General features: G+C 37.0%; 1 protein-coding gene across 1 annotated transcript in view; it reads right to left on the reverse strand.

Annotated features, from left to right (window-relative positions):
* The window catches only part of LOC100893799 (phospholipid phosphatase 1), a 79,099-nt gene that overhangs the window by 39,171 nt on the left and 19,763 nt on the right, over nucleotides 1–20,165 (reverse strand). The window contains exon 2 of the mRNA XM_030975525.1: nucleotides 8,944–9,104. Coding sequence (XP_030831385.1) covers nucleotides 8,944–9,104 — 161 coding nt within the window. The remainder of the gene's footprint in view (nucleotides 1–8,943; nucleotides 9,105–20,165) is intronic.

Raw genomic sequence — 20,165 nt, forward strand, 5'->3', positions numbered from 1 at the left:
AAGGGATTCCACCGATTACTGCACCCCACCTTACAAATCCTATGACCTTGTATGTGGGTTAACTAGCCGCATCCACGATCATAATTCATGCTTTTTACAAGTAACCGCTTCCTCGGCCATAAACAAAAGACCCCTCTAATGTCGGAGAATAAATCCTTTGTATTGGTGTCTCAAAGCTGCGTTCAAACTATCAGCATATGAGTCTCATATAGATATGCATGTATGATAAGTAAACATATTTGTCCTAGTCTGCACATCATTAAAAGAAATCTATAACGAAACATCGTATAGCGAAACCGCTGTTTGACGATCGCTTTGAACGACAACTCACTATAGATAATAATAAAATAATAATAAAAAACTGTGCTTATAAAGCGCTAACGTCCTATTATACGATAATCATACGAAAATAGTATAACTGAGGGAGGCTTATCGTGAGCGCCCACTACTGATTGGCCTGCTGTCATGTCAACCGACGGTGACCTTATCAAAACTAGTTTCTTTATACGAAGTTCTCTATACGATATTGTCTGTATGCTCCTTTTGCTGTACTATGATTCTTTATACAACGTTTCTTCATACAAGTTTCATATAAATAACCTATAGTCTGAACATGCTGACAGATACACATGTTTTTACCCAACATCATGACGCAGCTTTTCAACTTTGCATCTGGATATCTGGTGTGACATTCGAAGGCTCACATGTCAAGGATCGATTAGTAGTGGGGATGGAGCTTGCTTTAAAGGTAAAGACCAGTATTGGAAACGCCCCAATTTCAAAAAATGAAATGGAAGCTCTCATTACCAATCATGTGAAAGAATATGTTTTGACTAATACATGATGATAAAAAATTTGCCGGGAAACCGCCTACTAATTCATATATTTGGTAAATTTGTTTCTCTCATGGTCTGTGAGAGATATAGGGTAGTCCCATATACATCTTTCTGTGTATAGTGCTTGTAACTTTACGAAGAATGGGCCAAATTTCTTATCATTTTGACGATTCCAGAACCTTGCAGATGCTAGATGCTAGATGATCAACCTTTTCTGATCGATTCCACAACGTTTCTTTCACAATGCAATCGCATGACCATAACTGGTCTTTACCTTTAACCTTTGTAATCTTTAGTTCCAGGTTAATTCTTCTCTCTGTGTGTTTAAATTGCTCTCAACACCTTCACATGCCTTCACCTTTTGAGGTTTCGTGCACTTGCATTTCCTCACGTATTGCTGAGTTTGCAGTGAGTTTTGTTGTTGTTTTTTAAAAATGGAAATGTTGTCATATAGCCTTCCAACTTTGCAAGTTCAGCACTAGTCTTCCTGAAATATATGTATTTCCTTTATAAATTACCAAAGCAAAGAACGGTGTTTTTTTCATGTCAGATATTTTTCATTGTCTGCTAGTGGTCAGAAGGGGGGTTTATATAGCTTGTCTGCATGCACATACTCTAATTAGACACTTTACCACAATTCCTAAAGCCTTGAGCAGAGCCTACGTACATCTGCCAATTTTAGGTAGAGAGCCTACCGAGTACTGTAGTCTCTCTTCTGCACAAGGGGTGGCAAGGGTTTGTGCCTGCAAACTATGTTAAGACACTTGCCCCAATGATAATTGCTCACTTATCGAATTTTAATACAACATGGATGTTCTTCAACTACCATCCTTCCATAAACATAAACTTGACAAACAAACTTTACAGTTACCGTAAATCTCTGTGTATAAGGCGCACTTTTTTGCCGCCGAAAAAATTTGAAAGTCGGGGGTGCGTCTTATACACAGGTACAGAAAAAAAAAGTTTTTTTTTTTTTTTTTTTTTAGTTTCGATTTATGGCGCTATGCCTGGCAATGTCTCCTAGCTCAGTAATCAGTGTGTTGACTCACCACTCGGAAACTAAAACAACACTCAAATTTGTCATCTTGGTTTGAAAGTAATCTTTCTAATAGATCATGCATGACTATTGATGTTTGGCATAGAACACACTGCTTCTGCTAGGTGATGTGAGGAGGCTGGTGTGGGACACTTGGTATCATGAAGCCTTAGACTGTTGTTACTATTAATTGTGACAAGTTCACAACTTCAACTGCACCTCGATGTAAAATGAAGGTCCTTCCCCGCGTGGGTTTTCGGCAACAAAACAACAAAACAAAAAACCGATTTTTTTTTTTTTTTTTTTTTTTTTTTTCCCCCCCCCAAAAAAAAAAAATAGGGGTGCGCCTTATACACAGGTGCGCCTTATACACAGAGATTTACGGTAACCCAATTCCAACCCATCTCTTACCCTATCTATAGCTGTTTAAATAAAGCCCAGAGCAAATGTCAATGGCCAGGAGAACAAACAATGGATCACCGTAAAACTTATAATAGGCCTAGGCCTATATTTCTTTCATGAAGTTCACAACGCCCTTCTGAGGCCAGACGCGTTTCCATACCTCCCCCTACTTTTTTTTTCCTTCTCCTTCTCATACACTCTCATATCTCATTTCATAACTAAACCAGCATTCTTCCCTTTTTATTTTTTCAGTCTTTGAGCTGTCATTCATACCTAGGACATGTGGCAAGGTCCATGTTCATATTTTGTGTCCGTACAATCGAGAACTCTGTCAAACCTCCTTGGTACAAAATAGGTCAGTTCATAGGGCGTGCAAGATGCTTTTCCTATTTGTCAATGAAGTTGATGTAATGGGATCTACATATGGAAGGGGGTTTCTAAATATAGGCCATCAAACACCTATGAAAATACACCCAGTGTAGGCTACATCATAAACATAAAATTTAATTGTGATTTTTTGCTTAATTGATTGATTGATTTATTGATTGATCGCTAGAATGATACATAAATTGTCTTCTGGCTCTTAGCAGATGATCATGTTTTTTGTTTATTCTTTATCAAGTTTCCCTACAAATATGACTACAAAAAAGCATTTGCAGGTGATTGAAATACATATCTAGCCCTGACATTTTGGCGAAGTAAAACTATTTCAAACTGGCCCAGTTTATATCTGGGTTTTCAGATCACCTGAACAAATACTGAAGCCTATTTCTTGAATTTAAGACCATCCACTATCTTTTAGAACAGTAAAGAGACCTGTGATTTTAACTTACTTTTCTACAGCATACCTAGGTTTTCCCCTGAGGCAAATGGGTTTAAGTGATCTCCCCATGCCTGGAAAGTACACCACAAGTTCCCCCGCCTCTATGACCCCATTCGGTCCACCGCGCCCCCAAAAGAGTCCTGTGGTAGATCGCACAACCCGACCTGCAGGTGTGGAGCTGGTGCCAGTAGACTGCACTGGTGTGTGCCATGGTTTGCACTACAATCCAGGGGGAGGGGTTTTTCACAAGGATCTTAAATCAAACTTAACTTTAAGTTGGACTTAAAAGTTAAGGAGAGCCATTTGTAGCCTTAAAATAAAATATATTCGAAAGAAAAAATCAAGTCTTTCAGATTTTTTATAAATTCCACATCAAGAACATAGAATCTCCTTGATAATAGAAAATAAAAAATATTTGAATCAAAAGTTTATGCCTTTTAAACTGACTTTTACAAAATATTTTCAAAGATGCTAATGGCTTTCCATAATTGTTAAGTCCGACTTAGAGATAAGTTCAACTTAGGTTCTTTGTGAAACACCCCCTGGGCCTGGCTGCGATAGTGCGACCCACAGTCCAGCCTTGTAATGAGAACAGGGTCTGTAAGTACCAGGTGTGTGGCAACAAATGCTACTTCTAGAAATGTTAATTGATACGTGGGCTCATGGTACCGCAATTGAACCTGACAGTGGACCAAGTTTCACTCTGCAGAGTTTGGACAAGTAATGGGGGTGTGACATTTCCAAACAAAAATAAATCTGATCCAATTACTTACTTAGTGGGAGTGCAGATGAAAGGCCTTGAATGTTGCCAAAAACTAGGAATGGCAAAAGCAGAACTTCCACGGTAAATATAAACATGGGCCTAATACAGCATACAGTAAAATCTACAACTAAAAATCTACAAATTAGCGACATGATTTGGGTGTAGCTTTTAATTCTTGGGTCTCTATTTGGAATCTTTGTTATGATATATTCATTCAGCTGTCTCTTCATTAGTTGTTTTAATCTCCCTCCTTCCCTCCAGGAATGACTGACACTTTCTTCCTTCTTTTCTATCTGTTTTCTTTTTTTCTTTCTCAGAATCTCTCTCTCAGAATCTCTCTCTATCCGTGTTTCTCTGTCAATTCCTCAACCTTTGCTTTATATGCCTCATCACCAGTATTTGTGGTTTCAAATCCAGGCCTTCACAACATGATACTTCCCCATTGTGTTTAATAGTGACAGCCTTTTCTGCGGCAAGAGCCCTTAACAAATTGCTAAATTCAATGTAGTAACTTCATTATTTCATGCTATTCAGTATCCCTACCGATTAAGGTTCGTCTCTGGAAAGTCTCGCCTTCTCATTGTCCGGTTTATTTTGAAAGTGCAATGTATCGTTGTCATGGCACCACTCAATTTGTGGTTTTTACGCTTCATCTTTAATCTCATCCGTCACACTAGATAACTCTCAATCAATTTACAATTTTACACCCTGTTCCCTCCGAGAGGCCAAGAGGGATGAAGAGGCTCCACGCTTGTAGCTCCATAACAAGACCCAATCCCGCAACATCCATTCATAAACCATCCCTTATTTGCTTTCACTTTATTACCCCTCGCTAAACATCCTCTAAGAGCCAGAAGGCCATTAACTAATACCATGTCAGTTAGAATTAACAGCCATCTTGCTCCAACAAGACGATATCACCTTCCTTGGGTCCCTGTCATTAAAATTGCATCTACCCCTGCCAAACATCACATGCTGAGAGCCAGAGGGGCGTTAATGAATAGCTCCTTACCTAGAGTTAACGCCCTTATGGCTCTAAGGAGATACTATCATCTTCTATCCCCATCATAAAAATGCATTTACCACGTGCCCCCTGTCCAGGCTTACTCACGGTGCTTGGTGTCGTAAGCATCGCTTCCAATTAAGCCTTACGCTTCACTGATGACTGAAGATGCGTCCATTCTGTCATTTTTATATAATTTTGCTGCTACCATCAAAATGAGGTTTTCTGCTTCGATTCATAACATCTACTCAACCATGTCCTCAACAAACTTCTCGCCTCCCTGCTATGCCCCTATGACGATAACAAACAAAAAATGCTATATGGAGAAAGTCGGCCAAACACCTAATTCCCCAGCTGATTTTTGCTAGTGGCTACATGCATGTTTTAAAACCTGACCCAATCCATTTCTTTACAGCTTTTCTAACACCTTCTTTCAGTTCTTGATTGCTCCCATCTTGAAGCCAGTCTCTTGCAACGCCATCTTCCCTCCTGAAACCTAAACAGTTCAAGTTGGGACAACAGAAACTACCAAAAAAAATCACTGAGAGCAAAAGACTTCCCGGCTTCTGGTACCAAGGCCCTACACTACAGTATCTAGACTGCTCCTGTCATGAAGGGATCTTTTTTTCGGTGACCATCTCTCCCCATCCTATCTTTAGCAGATCAGGTCGCTATTAAAAGAAACCAAACATCCTGAAGAGCGAGTACCTTCCTGCCCTTCCACCCATCTTTCTGCATCGCTCCCATCTTGAAGCAGATCTTTCTGGTATTTTCCCTCTACCTGGGAAGTTCAAGTAGCTATAAATAGAAACCCTGTAACTCCTCAAGAGAACATTTCCTACCCCTACCGGTGTTTCAGCATTGCTCCCAAGCCAAAGGGGTCTTTCTTGAGACATTCTTGATCCTTCCCTCCCTTCTACCAAAGAAGTTCAGGTAGCTATACTACAAACCCCTCAAGTCCCTAAAGAGTAAATATTGGATTGCTCCAATTTCATAAGAGGTCAGTTTTAATAAAATCATTCATCCTCCCATAGACCTACCAGGTCTATGATCCTCCTAACCTAAAGGCTAATCAGTTACAGTTGCTGAAAAAGAAACTACATCTCCTTGAGAGCAAACTTCCTGGCTTAAGTTGCCCCCAACTTTAAGGGATCTATTTTTAAAAAAAATATGTTCCCCTCCTCTCCCTAAACAGATTGCTATAAAGCCTTTAGACTTTAAAAGATTCCACAAGACTGACAAGAGCATACAACTCTCCATCCCTCAATCAACGTGAGTTACTTCCAGACTGCTCCAAGCTTGTAGGAATCCTTCTTTAGTTACCATCCTCCCTCCTCCTCCTTCCACTCCATGCATCATTCATCTATTAGTATCACTTCTAATAAAGACACCCATCAATTCCAGATCTCCCCTTTCATATATCTATCCATTAAGGAACCGATACCCCTCATCAGACAGTAGCACCCATTGACTGAGTAATGACCCTGGAAGTCCAAGGCCTACTTGTAAGCAGGGAAACTCACATATCCCTGTTGTAAGGCAGGCAGGCTTCTGTGTTCACACTCTTCACCATTCATGGATTATGGTTCTCACTTGCTCAAGTGACAATAGCTATGAGCTGTATGGGCTAGATTGTGGACATTTTTGGTTTTACAGTATATTTAGGGTGCGTTCAATTGACACTTTTTCACCCTAGAATCATGGTTTTCAAAGACGATAGTTAAAAACATGTTGCGATTTTTCGCCGGTCGTAAATTTAAACGTGTTTAAAAACACAAACATGAAACGCTGAAAAAGATGCCTTCAACCGTGTTTTTTAGCAGCTTTTTGATTGGTGGTTCATATTTGTGATTCTAGCTTCACAAATTCTCTTTAACGTACCCTTAGTCAAAGATTAGATACATGATTATGACACTTTTAATCAAGAGACCAATCAATTTTTGTTCTCCTCTTTCATAAATAAACCATGAAGGAACCCAATTACCCCCTCATAATAAGACAGTAGCACCAATTGACTGAGTAATGACCCTGGAAATCCAAGGCCTACTTGTAAGGCAAGCTAGACAGTTCACACTCGATCCATCCAATTCATAAATGGTGATCCCACATTTTCTCCAGGCCATATTTATTCAAAGATGTACAACCCCTATGATAAAAATTGCTCTGAGGAAACTTCACTTTCATTGTAACTAATCTGAAGTGAGACCCAGTGGGGAAAAAATATGATTGCACTTATTTCTTGGTCAAGGTTATCAAACAAATCGGCAAGATCAGCTTTGGTTTGGGCTTGACAATAAACTAGAAGCCTTTATCTTTATCCATTATCAAGTAACAGAACATTCAATATTGTCGGTGTAATCCATGCTGCTACGATCAATATCTTGAGTGGGCTTTTCAGTAACAAATGAAAAGTATCTTTTTCTAAGAAACTCTTATTTCAAAATAAATGGAGATAGAGAGTTCACCGTGAATTCCAAGATTGTTTTTCAATCGTGTGAACACGGCTACTGACCTAGGAATGAAGTATCCATATAGAGGAAGGGGGAGTGTGGGTAATCTCTTGAAGTAGGCTTAAAGTAGAAGCCATCTGTTTACACCGCGGCCTCCATAATGGCTTGATGACACATTCACTTTCCCAGAGCGGCACTGGACACGAAAGGGACAAATTGAGGGCTTAGAACGGTGGCGGGGTAACGCGATGGGTATCCCAGGGTGAGAGAACAAAAGAACCTGCAGAGTAACCCCCATTCATGCTGATGAGATTTTTTTCATAACCATGTCCGGTTAAAAAGTCTGTTATTGACAGAGGAGGAGGAGGGGGGGGGGGGGATAAGGTTGGACCCCCTGCCACAATTCCAGGTACTGCTTATAGTGAATGGATGACCAAAGAAAAAATTTGTACTTGACTGGTATTAAGTAAACTTGACAGGTGAAGCACAAAGGTGGTAAAGGTCGAGCAGGGTTGAAAGACACTTGCTCCTGTGATAATTGCTCCACATAAATTTCCTACACTAACCAAATCCTTATAACTTCAACCCTGGACCCCATACTATCCTGACCCTAATCCTAACCCTATACCTAACCTTAAACCCCAATACAACCCTAACCCTAAACCTAACCTTAAACCCAATTGCAACCCTAACTCTTAACATTTGACAACCTAAAGCCCAGAGCAAGTGTCACTGGAGAAAATGTTGGATCCCTGTCAAGAGGGTATGAAAATTAGATGTTTCTTTTTCTTTTTGAGGGTAGGAGGTACATACAACCCAATCAAGGTGTGCCAGCTTTTATGGAAGTCATATTTTCAACAATTCATTTTCCTTTTGTTTCAGTTGGATCATTGGATATCTCACATTTCAAATCATTTGGGAGCTTACAATTCACATAATCATAGTGGAGAAGAAAAGAGATTCAGCAGGACACTTTCTCTTGTTCATCTTATAGCTTTAGAAGCTAGTTTGAAGAGGGGGAAAAAGTACACTTTCGAAAAATTCATGACCCTGCAACTATGAAGTCATTTGTGTCTTAGCTGTTCTTTAAACCGACAGAACACAAGCAAACTTCACATACTATCACCCACTCATTCTGGTTTCCACGATATGGAGTAAAATACTAATATCCGATCTGGATATAGTTGGAATTTGGGAGGAAAACGTATGACAGATTTGGCATACCAACTTTGAATTTCTGCCAACCATTGAATAGTCGTAGGGAGGGAAATTAGAGAAAGACGGTGGATAGAGAGAGGGAAGGGGGAAATAACCAAAAGTAATTTCTTCTGTTTTTCCATCATCTCTTTCTCAGGGTCTTCAAAGAATCTTGACATGGAACTTTCATGAATTCTTAAAGACAGCCATTTTCACCGCAAGAAACTTTCACAAATTGCACCCCAAAAAATTGGTGTTGCATCGATTTGATTCAATAATCTTAGAGCATGACAATTTGTTAAAAATCTATACCACTTGCAAAATTTGTGTAAATTTCAAGCATGTGCATGTTTCTGTTTTTGTTGTAGTCAATATACAAATGAACAACATCACCACAAGTTTAAGATTAAAATTCTTATAATTTCAAACTGACCGTTACGGTTGGTACCAGCAGACCAACGGCCACAAGCACCCCGACGCTGATGGTATCTTCCTTGTAAGGATACTTGATGCTTTCGTCATCGCAGAAGAACCCCCTCTGGAACATCAGGGTGGGGCTATCTAAGGCATACAGGACCACCGATGGTATCAATGCTGGACAAATGAGAAAAGAAAAATAAGAGGGAAATCTTTATTTCAGCATTCTGCTATCACAGGTTATATGAATATACATAATACAATACTTTGGGATGCAGGGCCTAGCTGATTTATTTGTGTTCAGCTTACATATACCTCTAAGACTGTCGGCTTTAATCTATTAAACGAGGTGCAATGATAAAATGATAAAAAGGATAAATATTAGGTAAAACTTTTGTCAGATGCAAATGAAATATGACACTGACTTGCATGGAGCACTTTATCCTAGCAAAGCAAAACCTAGTACAACAATTTCACTGATTTGTTCAGATTTTTTTCGCAACGATTCATTGAAAAGGCAAGAGGCTAGAGGCATTCAATGAATACAACTGCAAAGAGAATAACAAGTATCATCAATTCAATACATAGTTAGCTTCCTGTATCTAAAAAAAGAAAACTACACTTCTTATTTACACAATAAAGGTATGTGAACTTGAACATGTTTATTCAAAGTTTTTCTTCTCAGCGAAAAACCTACAGTGCAGCTCTTTGTCGATATATTAAAAAGTAACATTAGTGTTTTCTATTCAATCTCTTCAATGGAGTAGTATACACTGCAATGTGCTCGTGAGATCAAACACTAATCAAACTGATTTTCACCATTATTTGAGAAAAAGCATTTCCACAAATACCTGTCACTTGTGCTATTCTACTCCGAATTCCATCTTTACAAATGAAGTACAAATGCACAAAGTATAATTGAGCAAAGTACCGAGCAACCCCACACCGCTAAATAATTCACCGCAACATAATTTCTACAACAAAGTTAATGATGCGTGGTTGTACTGTGGATAAATGTATTGCACAAAATGGTGAGAAATTATGCCTGCTTCATTACTGCACTGGGGGAGTGGAGATGAGAATGGAACAAAAATGAACACTAAAAACCAATGATTCAGTATATTGAGACCTATAATGGATGCTTTTCATCAAATGGTAAAAAATTGATGGCTCGGAGACGTGACACGCCTTTGAATGATAACGAAACGAGAAAGGTTATCGGAGTTCATACACATTCTTCAGGAAACGTTGTTGTGTCTGACACTATTTTATATGGGGATGAGGTTTTGTGTAGCTCACAAAGTTCAGGTTGTTGCCATAATTCAGTCTGAGGAATTTCGGTATGACATTTATGTTTTGTAATGAAACTGAAAATGGAGACGTTAAAGGCCATGGTCTGTGCTGCATTATAGGTGTACATTTCAAGAGTTTAACCAACTAAAATATAAATCTGAATTATTAAAGTTTGACAACAATTGTTACTTTAATTGATACTTTCTAGCCACAAAATGAAATTTGCATGTCAATACTTCACACACACAAAAAAATAAAAACAACATAATTAATGCATGAAAATGTTGCAGCAAGAACTGCTGCATACTGAGTGCTCCGCAGCTGATTTTGAACAACAAAGCTGTTTCCAAGCTTCAACAGTAATTTTACCAGGGCCTAGTTTCACAAAACTTGTCATCAGTGACAAATGACAGTTTTTGTATAAGCCTTGCTTCTGATTGGTTATCAGCAGATTTGTCACTGATATTTGTCATTTGTCATTGAAAAAAGGCTTTGTGAAACACCCTCCAGATGCTACATCTATCCCTGACCCTTACACTAAACCCATTCGCAATCCTAGCTCTAACCCTAAACCTTTGATAAAATAAAGCCCAGAACAAATGTTCTAGTTGAAGGTATAAAATGACATTTATGTACCATACAAAATTACATTTACAAAAAATCTTGTTTGCATCATAAACGTAATGGAAGGCAACAACCCACAAAGCAAACAGCTTGTGGAGCCAAAATAACTATACTATGTTGACTACCTTGACTATTGATATACAGGCTGTATGAGAAATATGGACACAGTGTCTAAAAGTTAACACAAAGCAAACAGCTTGTGGAGCCAAAATAACTATACTATGTTGACTACCTTAACTATTGATATATGAGAAATATGGACAGTGTCTAAAAGTTAACAAAGCATATGTTGGTTCAATAAAACAAGAGCCAAATAACTTTTTAATAAGTCATTCAAAATTTCAGAATTACACATATGATCATCTGATGCTCATACAACCATTCAAAAATGCAAAGAAAGTGTGTTTTGTGACGTAAATATAATGTAAATCGAAGCAAGTTTCTTCAACAACAGTACACATGTACATCAGGCCAGGGAGCTCACCAAACAATCATTATTACCGGTAACTAACAAAACCTATTGGTGCATGCGTAATGTTCACTTTAAGCAGTAACCAAATAAACAACCCACTGAAAAAGGGAACAAAACTTTGAGCGACGATTGTAACAAGCCAAATACCGGTAGAAAGAGGAAATTCTATGGTCCACGTATTTTGCAACCCTTCGAAAAGGCCAAGAATAATATTCCCTATGAAAAGGAATCTTTGATCCGAATAAAGATGGTTTGAAAGCCATACTGTGCCAAATACTCTTTTGATATCAAATATGAGTAATTTGACACTATATGTCACAACACAGGTGAGGTGTACATCAGTAATGATATTTTGACAGCAGTCACGGAGTAGTATTCAAAGTGCACTGTACTTGGTAACACCCTCAAAAATGCATAGTTTTACATCATTTGAAAACTTGAAGGAGCACAGTACTTTCTACTTGGTGAGAATTGTTTCTTCCCATATAGTTACTAATGATCACAGATTAGCAATTTCATAGCATACACTGATGCCAATAACTCCTTTTCAGGAAAACACCAGCACAAGTCCTACAATCAATCGCAACACAACAACTGCTATCTCTTTAGAATAGGTTGGCGACTGATATCAAATTGTGAGTGATTTGAATTAATTACAATGTTTTGGAGTCCACCATTTACCATTCTTGAGTGTAAATTTCATAAGCACATTTGTGACGACGCCCCCCCCCCCCCTCCCCCCCCAAATGAGCACAAGTCATTGGCATCACCGTGTTTTCATGATATTAGGTACGACATCAAACACAAGAAAGGCTGGCAAAGAATCATTTTGATTCTGTGTATGTGCAGTATGCAATGCAATAACAATGTCACAACAACCTTCAGAATTAAGTTTTTTGGAAATGCTTTTGTCTGACCAAATCTGAGTTTGTGTTTACATCAGATGGCAGTGCATGAGTCAAGCAAATGGCTAGACAGGTTTATAAATTTGCATTGTCATGATTTACATGAAAGCATACAAAACAAAACAAAAAGTTTGAGTATTGTATCAATATTCAACAGTCAATACCTTAAGAAAAATGGAAGTAATTTTCTTATTTGAAAAAATGTCTGATAAGCAACAGCCAAAAGAAGAAGTCAGTAAAAAAAAAAATATATTTCATTGTCTATCTGCCTCTCTTTAGTCCATCTTTCTTTTCTATCTCTCTTTTCAATCACTTGATCACTACCTCTCTATGTTGCTGTCTTTCTCCTTTTCTCTCTCTCTCTCTCTCTTTAATATCACTTCAGGCTTTGTTCTGTCTGCCCGTCTCTCTCTCTCTCTCTCTCTGATTCACTATCTCTTTCTCTTTCATTTTCGCATCAATCTGCTCATCCCCTTTAGCAATTTGTCCATATTTAAAGATCACTGATCCTTCCCCCCACTAAGGATCGATCCCCCAAATGATTTAAACATGGCTGACTTTTGACAGTTCGCACACAGTGGTAATGGATGCACCAGTCAGATCTGTCATCGGCTGAACAGAGGCCGGCCCAGTGTACACAGACGCGTTCCCATGACGATTAGATTTCAGAGTCTGTTCAAGAGATGAAATCCAAGCCTGGTCCAGCTGCAGTGTTTTCGTTGGCAGATGAGCGTGAAAGTTGCTTGTCTTGGGCTCTATAAATCCATGGATGTCTAGTTTGTAGATGAACTGGTGCATGTCTATTAGCTCTTTCACACAAGAGGACATTTATACAAAATTTGATATAAAATAAAACATGTAAAAAGAAACATACATATACTGAATTTGTATAATGAAACGTCATAAAGAACATTTACATGTACATGTACAAAAAAAAATGAAGGAAAAAGGGGGTATTCAATTGAGATAGGCCTATCATATCGCATAAAAATAAAAGCCATATTATGTCCCCAAAAGATTAAACAAGCAAAAAGTGATCATCAGGGTTTTTACATGCTTTTTTGAGGTCCCAAAGTCTCTGACAAGATTTGGTTTTGCTGAATCTGCCTCTGTACAAATTCACTTGAATTATCATTGTTTTGCATGAATTTTCAAAACAGAGGTTTTCTCCCTAGCGTCTAAAGATCTGTTTATTTAGATTCTTTGCACATCTCCTTGAAATTGTGAACTAAAGCATGTTTCCTTTGCTGTATGTTGAGCTTCAATCAACATTTGAGCAAACATATTGAACATGGCATTGGAATTCAAGCAAACCCAATCTGCCTGCAAGTTTCATAATACGACACGGAAGTCCTGGTAGAGAGTCTCAAACAGGATATCAATTACGAAACTTTTGTTGACATGCCTACGTGTATTTGCTTCTCGAGCATATGTATTTTGGTATTTGACTAGTAATTCTATATATTTACGTCATCCTGAAGATCCTGATGGGTTTCGTATTACTCATAAATCACACCCGACTACCAGGAATGCAAGGCAGGAAATGACACAATGAACTGTGTTGTACATGATCATACACAATTTCATATTTATTGACTTCAGAAATTCACAACTTTTTATTCATATTTATATAAAATGTGGCCTATATTTATAAACAAATATACATAATAGATGATAATAATAATAAAAAATAATAGTGGGTTGTTAATTGTGTAGCGCTCTATCTGTAAAGCTTGACACTACTGGCACTCCATAAGTATATCACCCTGTTGTAGCATATATGGCTGTCATTAAGGTGCTCTAGCATTTGAGGAAATTAATACCTACCATCTATACCATCTATTGTTTCAACAATTTTTTTTCAGCCATATGTTAGCTATTACTTTATATTTTCTTACGCTACAAAATTAACAAGATTTGAAACTAAAAATCAAAGTGAATGTCATATATTACACATACTTCAATATAAAAAAATTGTAAAATCAAAGATAACTCAAAATTCTTAAATTTTGTACAATAGTGAAATATGTGCTTAAGTCTAAACATATGTTGATTTATTATATCAGTTGACAAGAAATATTTTTCTCTGATCGTACTCCATATAAGGTTGAAATGGAACAAATCAACAATCATACACATTTTAGGGACATTTCCCCTCTCTTTCATTGAATCATAAAAGTTTCACTTTCACTGGAACTCTGCTTATGTTACCATTGTTTGTTTTGTTTATGAAGATCATACATCATTTTAGAGGGTGAAATTGATGAATTCATTTCCTGGTTGCTTCAAAGTTATTTGTTTAAGAATTTTCTAGGAATGCAAAAAGCAATATTGCAGTGAGGAAAAATTTCAATTTTAATGCAATTCAGCAATGGTATGAGTACAAAGGTTCTGGTAACATTAGCTCTGCATTAGAATACGTTGAAGCATACTTTATCAACCAATTTGACCTGATGTCATTTTAATTGAAACTACGGTGTCATGATGTTTAAAGACAAAATTATGAACATTGTTAGTGTTTTGTTTCCATCACAATAAATCACCAAAAGGAAAGTGACTTAATTTTTTTTCAATGTCATGTTTTGGATGAGGATCAATACACTACTGTGTATTTATTTCAGATCATTGTACATGTAAATCGACCAAAGGAAACACTGAAATCACAGATTCGAATTTGCGTCATTATTCAATACCGTTGACTACGTGACGTGCTCATGTATAATTTTCCTTCAATTGCATCATGCCAAGCAAGGCTAGGTGTAATGTTTGTCTAGAGGAAACTATATCAACCACCATGTCCTACCACAAATCCTAATCCTGTGGATTATGCTCCCACTTCATGAGAGGAAATCCTGAATTGCACCACCAGCAATTGATCAACTAAAAAAATTAAAAAGTTCAGGAAACTACCGAAGAGTTGACCTCAATATCGGGAACAAATTTGGCGGTAGCATTGAACTTCAATGTTTCGCGGTTGACAAATTTCATCAGTTTGACGGAATTCCACTCTTAATCAACCCCAGGCCTTGGTAAACTTTGGCTTTCTCTCCCCGTTTAAACCCCAAAATGGAAGAAAAGCACTTCCTTTCATGCTTTCCTTCAATTTATCAAAGCAGAAAATCAATTCTTGTGCTTTGAAGTCGAAGAGTGCGCCTGAAGAGGAGAAGTGGAACGCTCCGTCGATCGTCGAGTGCTGAAAAGCGACACGCTCTGCTCAAACATGTTTACTCTCCTCTAACAAAAGGTGAAACAGAGAGTGACCTGTGAAATGTGCAGCCCTCGTTGTTCTTACTCCCGCTTTATCGCCTCCGACCAATTCAATTTAGACATTTTCCCAGGATGGAGAGACTAGCTGAATGCTCCCCGGGTTGGCTTTCTCCCCCAAAAATTGAGTAGCTGGGCAAAATTGGGGGGGTTGTTGTTTCATGAAGGGTGATTTCTTGGGAGCCCCATTCACCCCTTGTCATGTGTGATGAAAAGACGGATTAGCGGAGGGGGAAATTTTATAAATGGGTCCCAGATTCAATAAAGACTGCACTCATTCATGATGAAGGGAGTTTCTCCTCAGAGTTCCCTAGTTAATTGTAATTCAGACCGGGTTTGAATGCTCACATTACCGGCCGAGAATGTGCAAACGGAAAGTGAAAGTGCTTAATCACAAACGCACATGGAAATTTGTAGAAAAAATGATGACAAATTTGCAATGAAATGTTGGAAATTCAGAGTCAATTTACTTTAACCTCATAAAACCTGCTGTGTGAGATGTTATTGTGCTTCAAATTCAAGCATTGAGAGCTAGTTATGAGTACTGGTACATTTTGAACAAAATTGAATCAATATTATTCCATTATGAAAAGGAATAGCACATATAATATGTTTTTGAAGGATAAAATGAATATGACAGATACTTATGAATAAGGTATAAATACTTGAAAGCATAGTTGTCAGAATCGTTTCATGAAAAGATGTAAGAGAACATTATTCCAACTTTATTGGAAACAGTGTACCTACATGTGTTTCTGTCATAATAGGTACACTGTTGCCAATAAAGTTGGAATAATGTTCTCTTACATTTTTTCATGAAATGATTCTGACAGCTAGTTTATGATGCGTTCAAGTATTTGTACAATATTCATAAGTAATGATCTATGGTGTGTACTTAAAATTTGAAATGATGCCATATCATGATGAGAAATGTCACATGTGCTCTCAAAGGATAAAAGGATATAAATTGGCAGAAAAAAATATGACCATGATCAGAACAGGTAATCATAACATACAGTATTCAGCTGCTACATATCATGTTTATAGAGACATACTGAAGCCAAAGTATATAGCAGGCTCGTGAAAATGTCCAATATTTGGCAAATATGCATGTCTTCATCAAATTTATGAAGGAAGGAGAAGTACTAAACTTTTAATAAACACTGTTGTTTGGCAGTTATTCCCAGTTGTACATTAATCATTAATATAAATGTCATGTGAATAGTCCATATTTACACAGCTATCTCAGACACTGCTCTAAAAGATGCAAATTTCTTTAATAACTGAAAGCTTTTCCTGGAGACTGCATGATTTGGAATCCATGGATAAAATTCTTCAGTAAATAATGGTCACAATATATCATAACCACTTTTCACGTTCCTATTGCTTCATAAAAAATTTAAGGGGTGTATAGTCATTTGTTTGTTTCTTTGTTTACCTTTGTTTACCTTTGTTTTCGTCAGCACACTTGAATAAATTTGTTTCATATAAAGATCAGCTACCGGTAAATGTTTGTACTTTTAGAGAGCTTACACTTTTAGTTCCTATTACTTAATAAAATGAACACATTAAGAGCATGACTAATTATATTCCCTTTTTAACCTCATATCAATGTACATGTATGGATAAAATCTTGGACTTTGAGTGGAAGGAGTGAACCAGTTTAAATACTGTGACAAACAGGTTTCATGCATGATTCATTTCAATTTACAGTTCCTGATCAAAATTTGACTTGGGGAATACCATGTATTTTTATAAAGGAGTACTATTTGAATCGAAACATTCATTTGTATCATTTGGTGAGAACATGTAATTTCAAATATTTTCATAAGTGACAACCCCCCCCCCCCTAAATTAAAGGAAAGTATGTAAATTATGCTTTTCATATTGTAAATATAAATCATCGGAAGCAAAAAAAAAGGTTCATATTTCAATGAGTATGTACTTTATATTACATAAACCTATAGATGTACATGTATATAATATCTTTAAAAAAACAAAAACACTTTCTGTCAACAGGTGCCTAACAATTAGTGCCCCTTATTCAGTTATAAATTAACCAATATCTGGATTCTGGAATTAAAAAGATTTTTTGCAACTCATCTCTCATCTCTGAAACAAGAAACAGGAGAGCATTGTCCTACTGGTATGAGGTTATTCATATTGCCTGTCTTCATCAGCCCGAGTTTGCCAAATAACCCGCTATTTTCAGACTCAGGATATTATTCCGAAGCTCAAAATTGCGTCTTCACCAGACCGATACGCTCATCACAAACTAGCTCGGACAGGCGCAAATTAGCCCACTATTTCCCTAATAGTGGGATATCAAGCAAATATCTCGCTAATTGCGACTGCGGGCTGATGAAGACGCAAATTAACTGGCTAATTTGCCATCGGGATAGTTAAAATAGTGGGTTATTAGGCAAACTCGAGCTGATGATGACAGGCCTATTTAATATATAAAACAGTATCGAGAGCTCCGACCGCATCCTTGATTACTGCTTACCACTACATCTGAACCACAACATGCATTCCATACAGATATAAAGATTATATTACATTTCCTTAATACATGTAGGCCCGTTCCCACATAACAATTAGTGCGATTTGGATGGCGATGCAAAGATTGATATTTTGGGGGCGATCGCTAGATGGCAAGAACGTCCGAAATGTGCGCGTGTGATTCTAGACGATGTATGCATGCTTGGAATCCTGGGATTAAATAAATAGATCTTTGATTCTCAATACCATTCACACACACAATTAATGCCTGGCAAACGATCGCGATCATTCTGAAAAAAATCACAAGACTTAAAGGTAAAGACCAGTTATGGTCAAGCGATTGCATTGTGAAAGAAACGTTGAGGAATCGATCAGAAAAGGTTGATCATCTAGCATCTAGCATCTGGAAGGTTCTGGAATCATCAAAATGATAAGAAATTTGGCCCATTCTTCGTAAAGTTACAAGCACTATACACAGAAAGATGTAAATGGGACTACCCTATATCTCTCACAAACCATGAGAGAAACAAATTTACCAAATATATGAATTAGCAGGCGGTTTCCTGGCAAATTTTTTATCATCATGTATTAGTCAAAACATATTCTTTCACATGATTGGTAATGAGAGCTTCCATTTCATTTTTTGAAATTGGGGCATTTCAATTACTGGTCTTTACCTTATATGGGAATTGGATTGCTATGCGAATCGCGAAGATTAGAGAATTTATTCTGTCCACACATCCACACAAAAAAATATTTTTGGATCGCGATGCAAAAAGAGATTTTTAAATCTCTCTTTTTCTGTAGGTGTGAATGCCCTATGTATTCCATGAGGACAAGGTCCATTCGATCATTCACCGGATGAACAAATACATGTCCTCAATATCATGAAACTACCGATGAATGAAGCCACAGATAGAAACTGAAAATTACTCCTCATCTCAAACGAGTTTATTCATTAATTAAACACTTGAGCTTCCTGTAGGACAAGTAATATTCAATACTGTATTGTAGGGCAGTACGTGGCTCACATGTTCAATTTATATTATACAAAAATTGTTATCAGAGCTCTTTGGGTTTTTTTCCTTTTTTTAATCTGTGATTTTCTCACAGTCACAGTCTTGGTAACCGATCCGTTTATTTGTAAATTGTGTACAACAAATATTGTGGGAGAAAGATAACTACTTTATCAAATTCATATCATCAAATCTACAATTACATGTACATTTCAGTCTCAACCTGTAAAACCCACAGTCTAATGTTCAACATTATCTCAGCACATCTTAACTAAATACTTCTCAGTTGGAGCAGAGCTCACAAATTTTCTAGTATCTATAACTATTGGGTTGAGTGAAATAATGAAGTAAATTAATCGCAATCATTGAATGTATACATTTGGGAAGCAAAAGTCATTCTCTTATTGTTTTAGGATTGTTTGAAAAAGCAAAAAAAACAGATGAATTAAAACTGTACATGAGATCCGAATCCCATGAAGAAAGAAAAAAATCAATAAATTCTATTACATGTACATTCAGTTGTACAATATTGATTGCTGATGAGAGTGACTCCATCAAAATTGATATCATTGTGTCCCAGACCATTATAATTTGTCTGATCGATGCCAGAGTCATGTTAACTCTGTGCCAAATGATAAGAGTATTTATGTCCTTCTGGTTCCAAAAAGGATGGTAATTCCTCTTATGAAATTACATCCATGTAATTATGAACCTGGTATAATGTACATGTACATATTGATTTGCATCTTTATAATCACGTATCATCTGTTTAGAGCCTGAGGGGCATTACATGCAACTCTGGGTAAGATAAAGCATATATCCAAACGGGGATTAGTTTGGATCTTATGTTCGGTACTGGTCTAAAGAGACACAAATATTGGAAGTTTGACAATTCTCTCTTAAAGGAAGATCAATATGTACAAACTGTAAAGGATAAAATAAAAGAAATCACTTTAGAGTATATTGAAAAAAATGAACAAGATGATACAAGGTTTGAGGATATTGACAAAAACAGCTGTAAATTTATTCTCAATGAACAATTTTTTTTTGAAATTCTTTTGATGGAATTGAGAGCATGTACTATTATATATGGAGTAAATAAGAAAAAAGAAATTGATAAAATAGAAAAACAATTAGAGGACAAGATCGAACAGTTGGAATT

This window comes from Strongylocentrotus purpuratus, unplaced genomic scaffold, assembly GCF_000002235.5.
Source record: "Strongylocentrotus purpuratus isolate Spur 01 unplaced genomic scaffold, Spur_5.0 spur5_contig_867, whole genome shotgun sequence".
Classification (NCBI taxonomy): domain Eukaryota; kingdom Metazoa; phylum Echinodermata; class Echinoidea; order Camarodonta; family Strongylocentrotidae; genus Strongylocentrotus; species Strongylocentrotus purpuratus.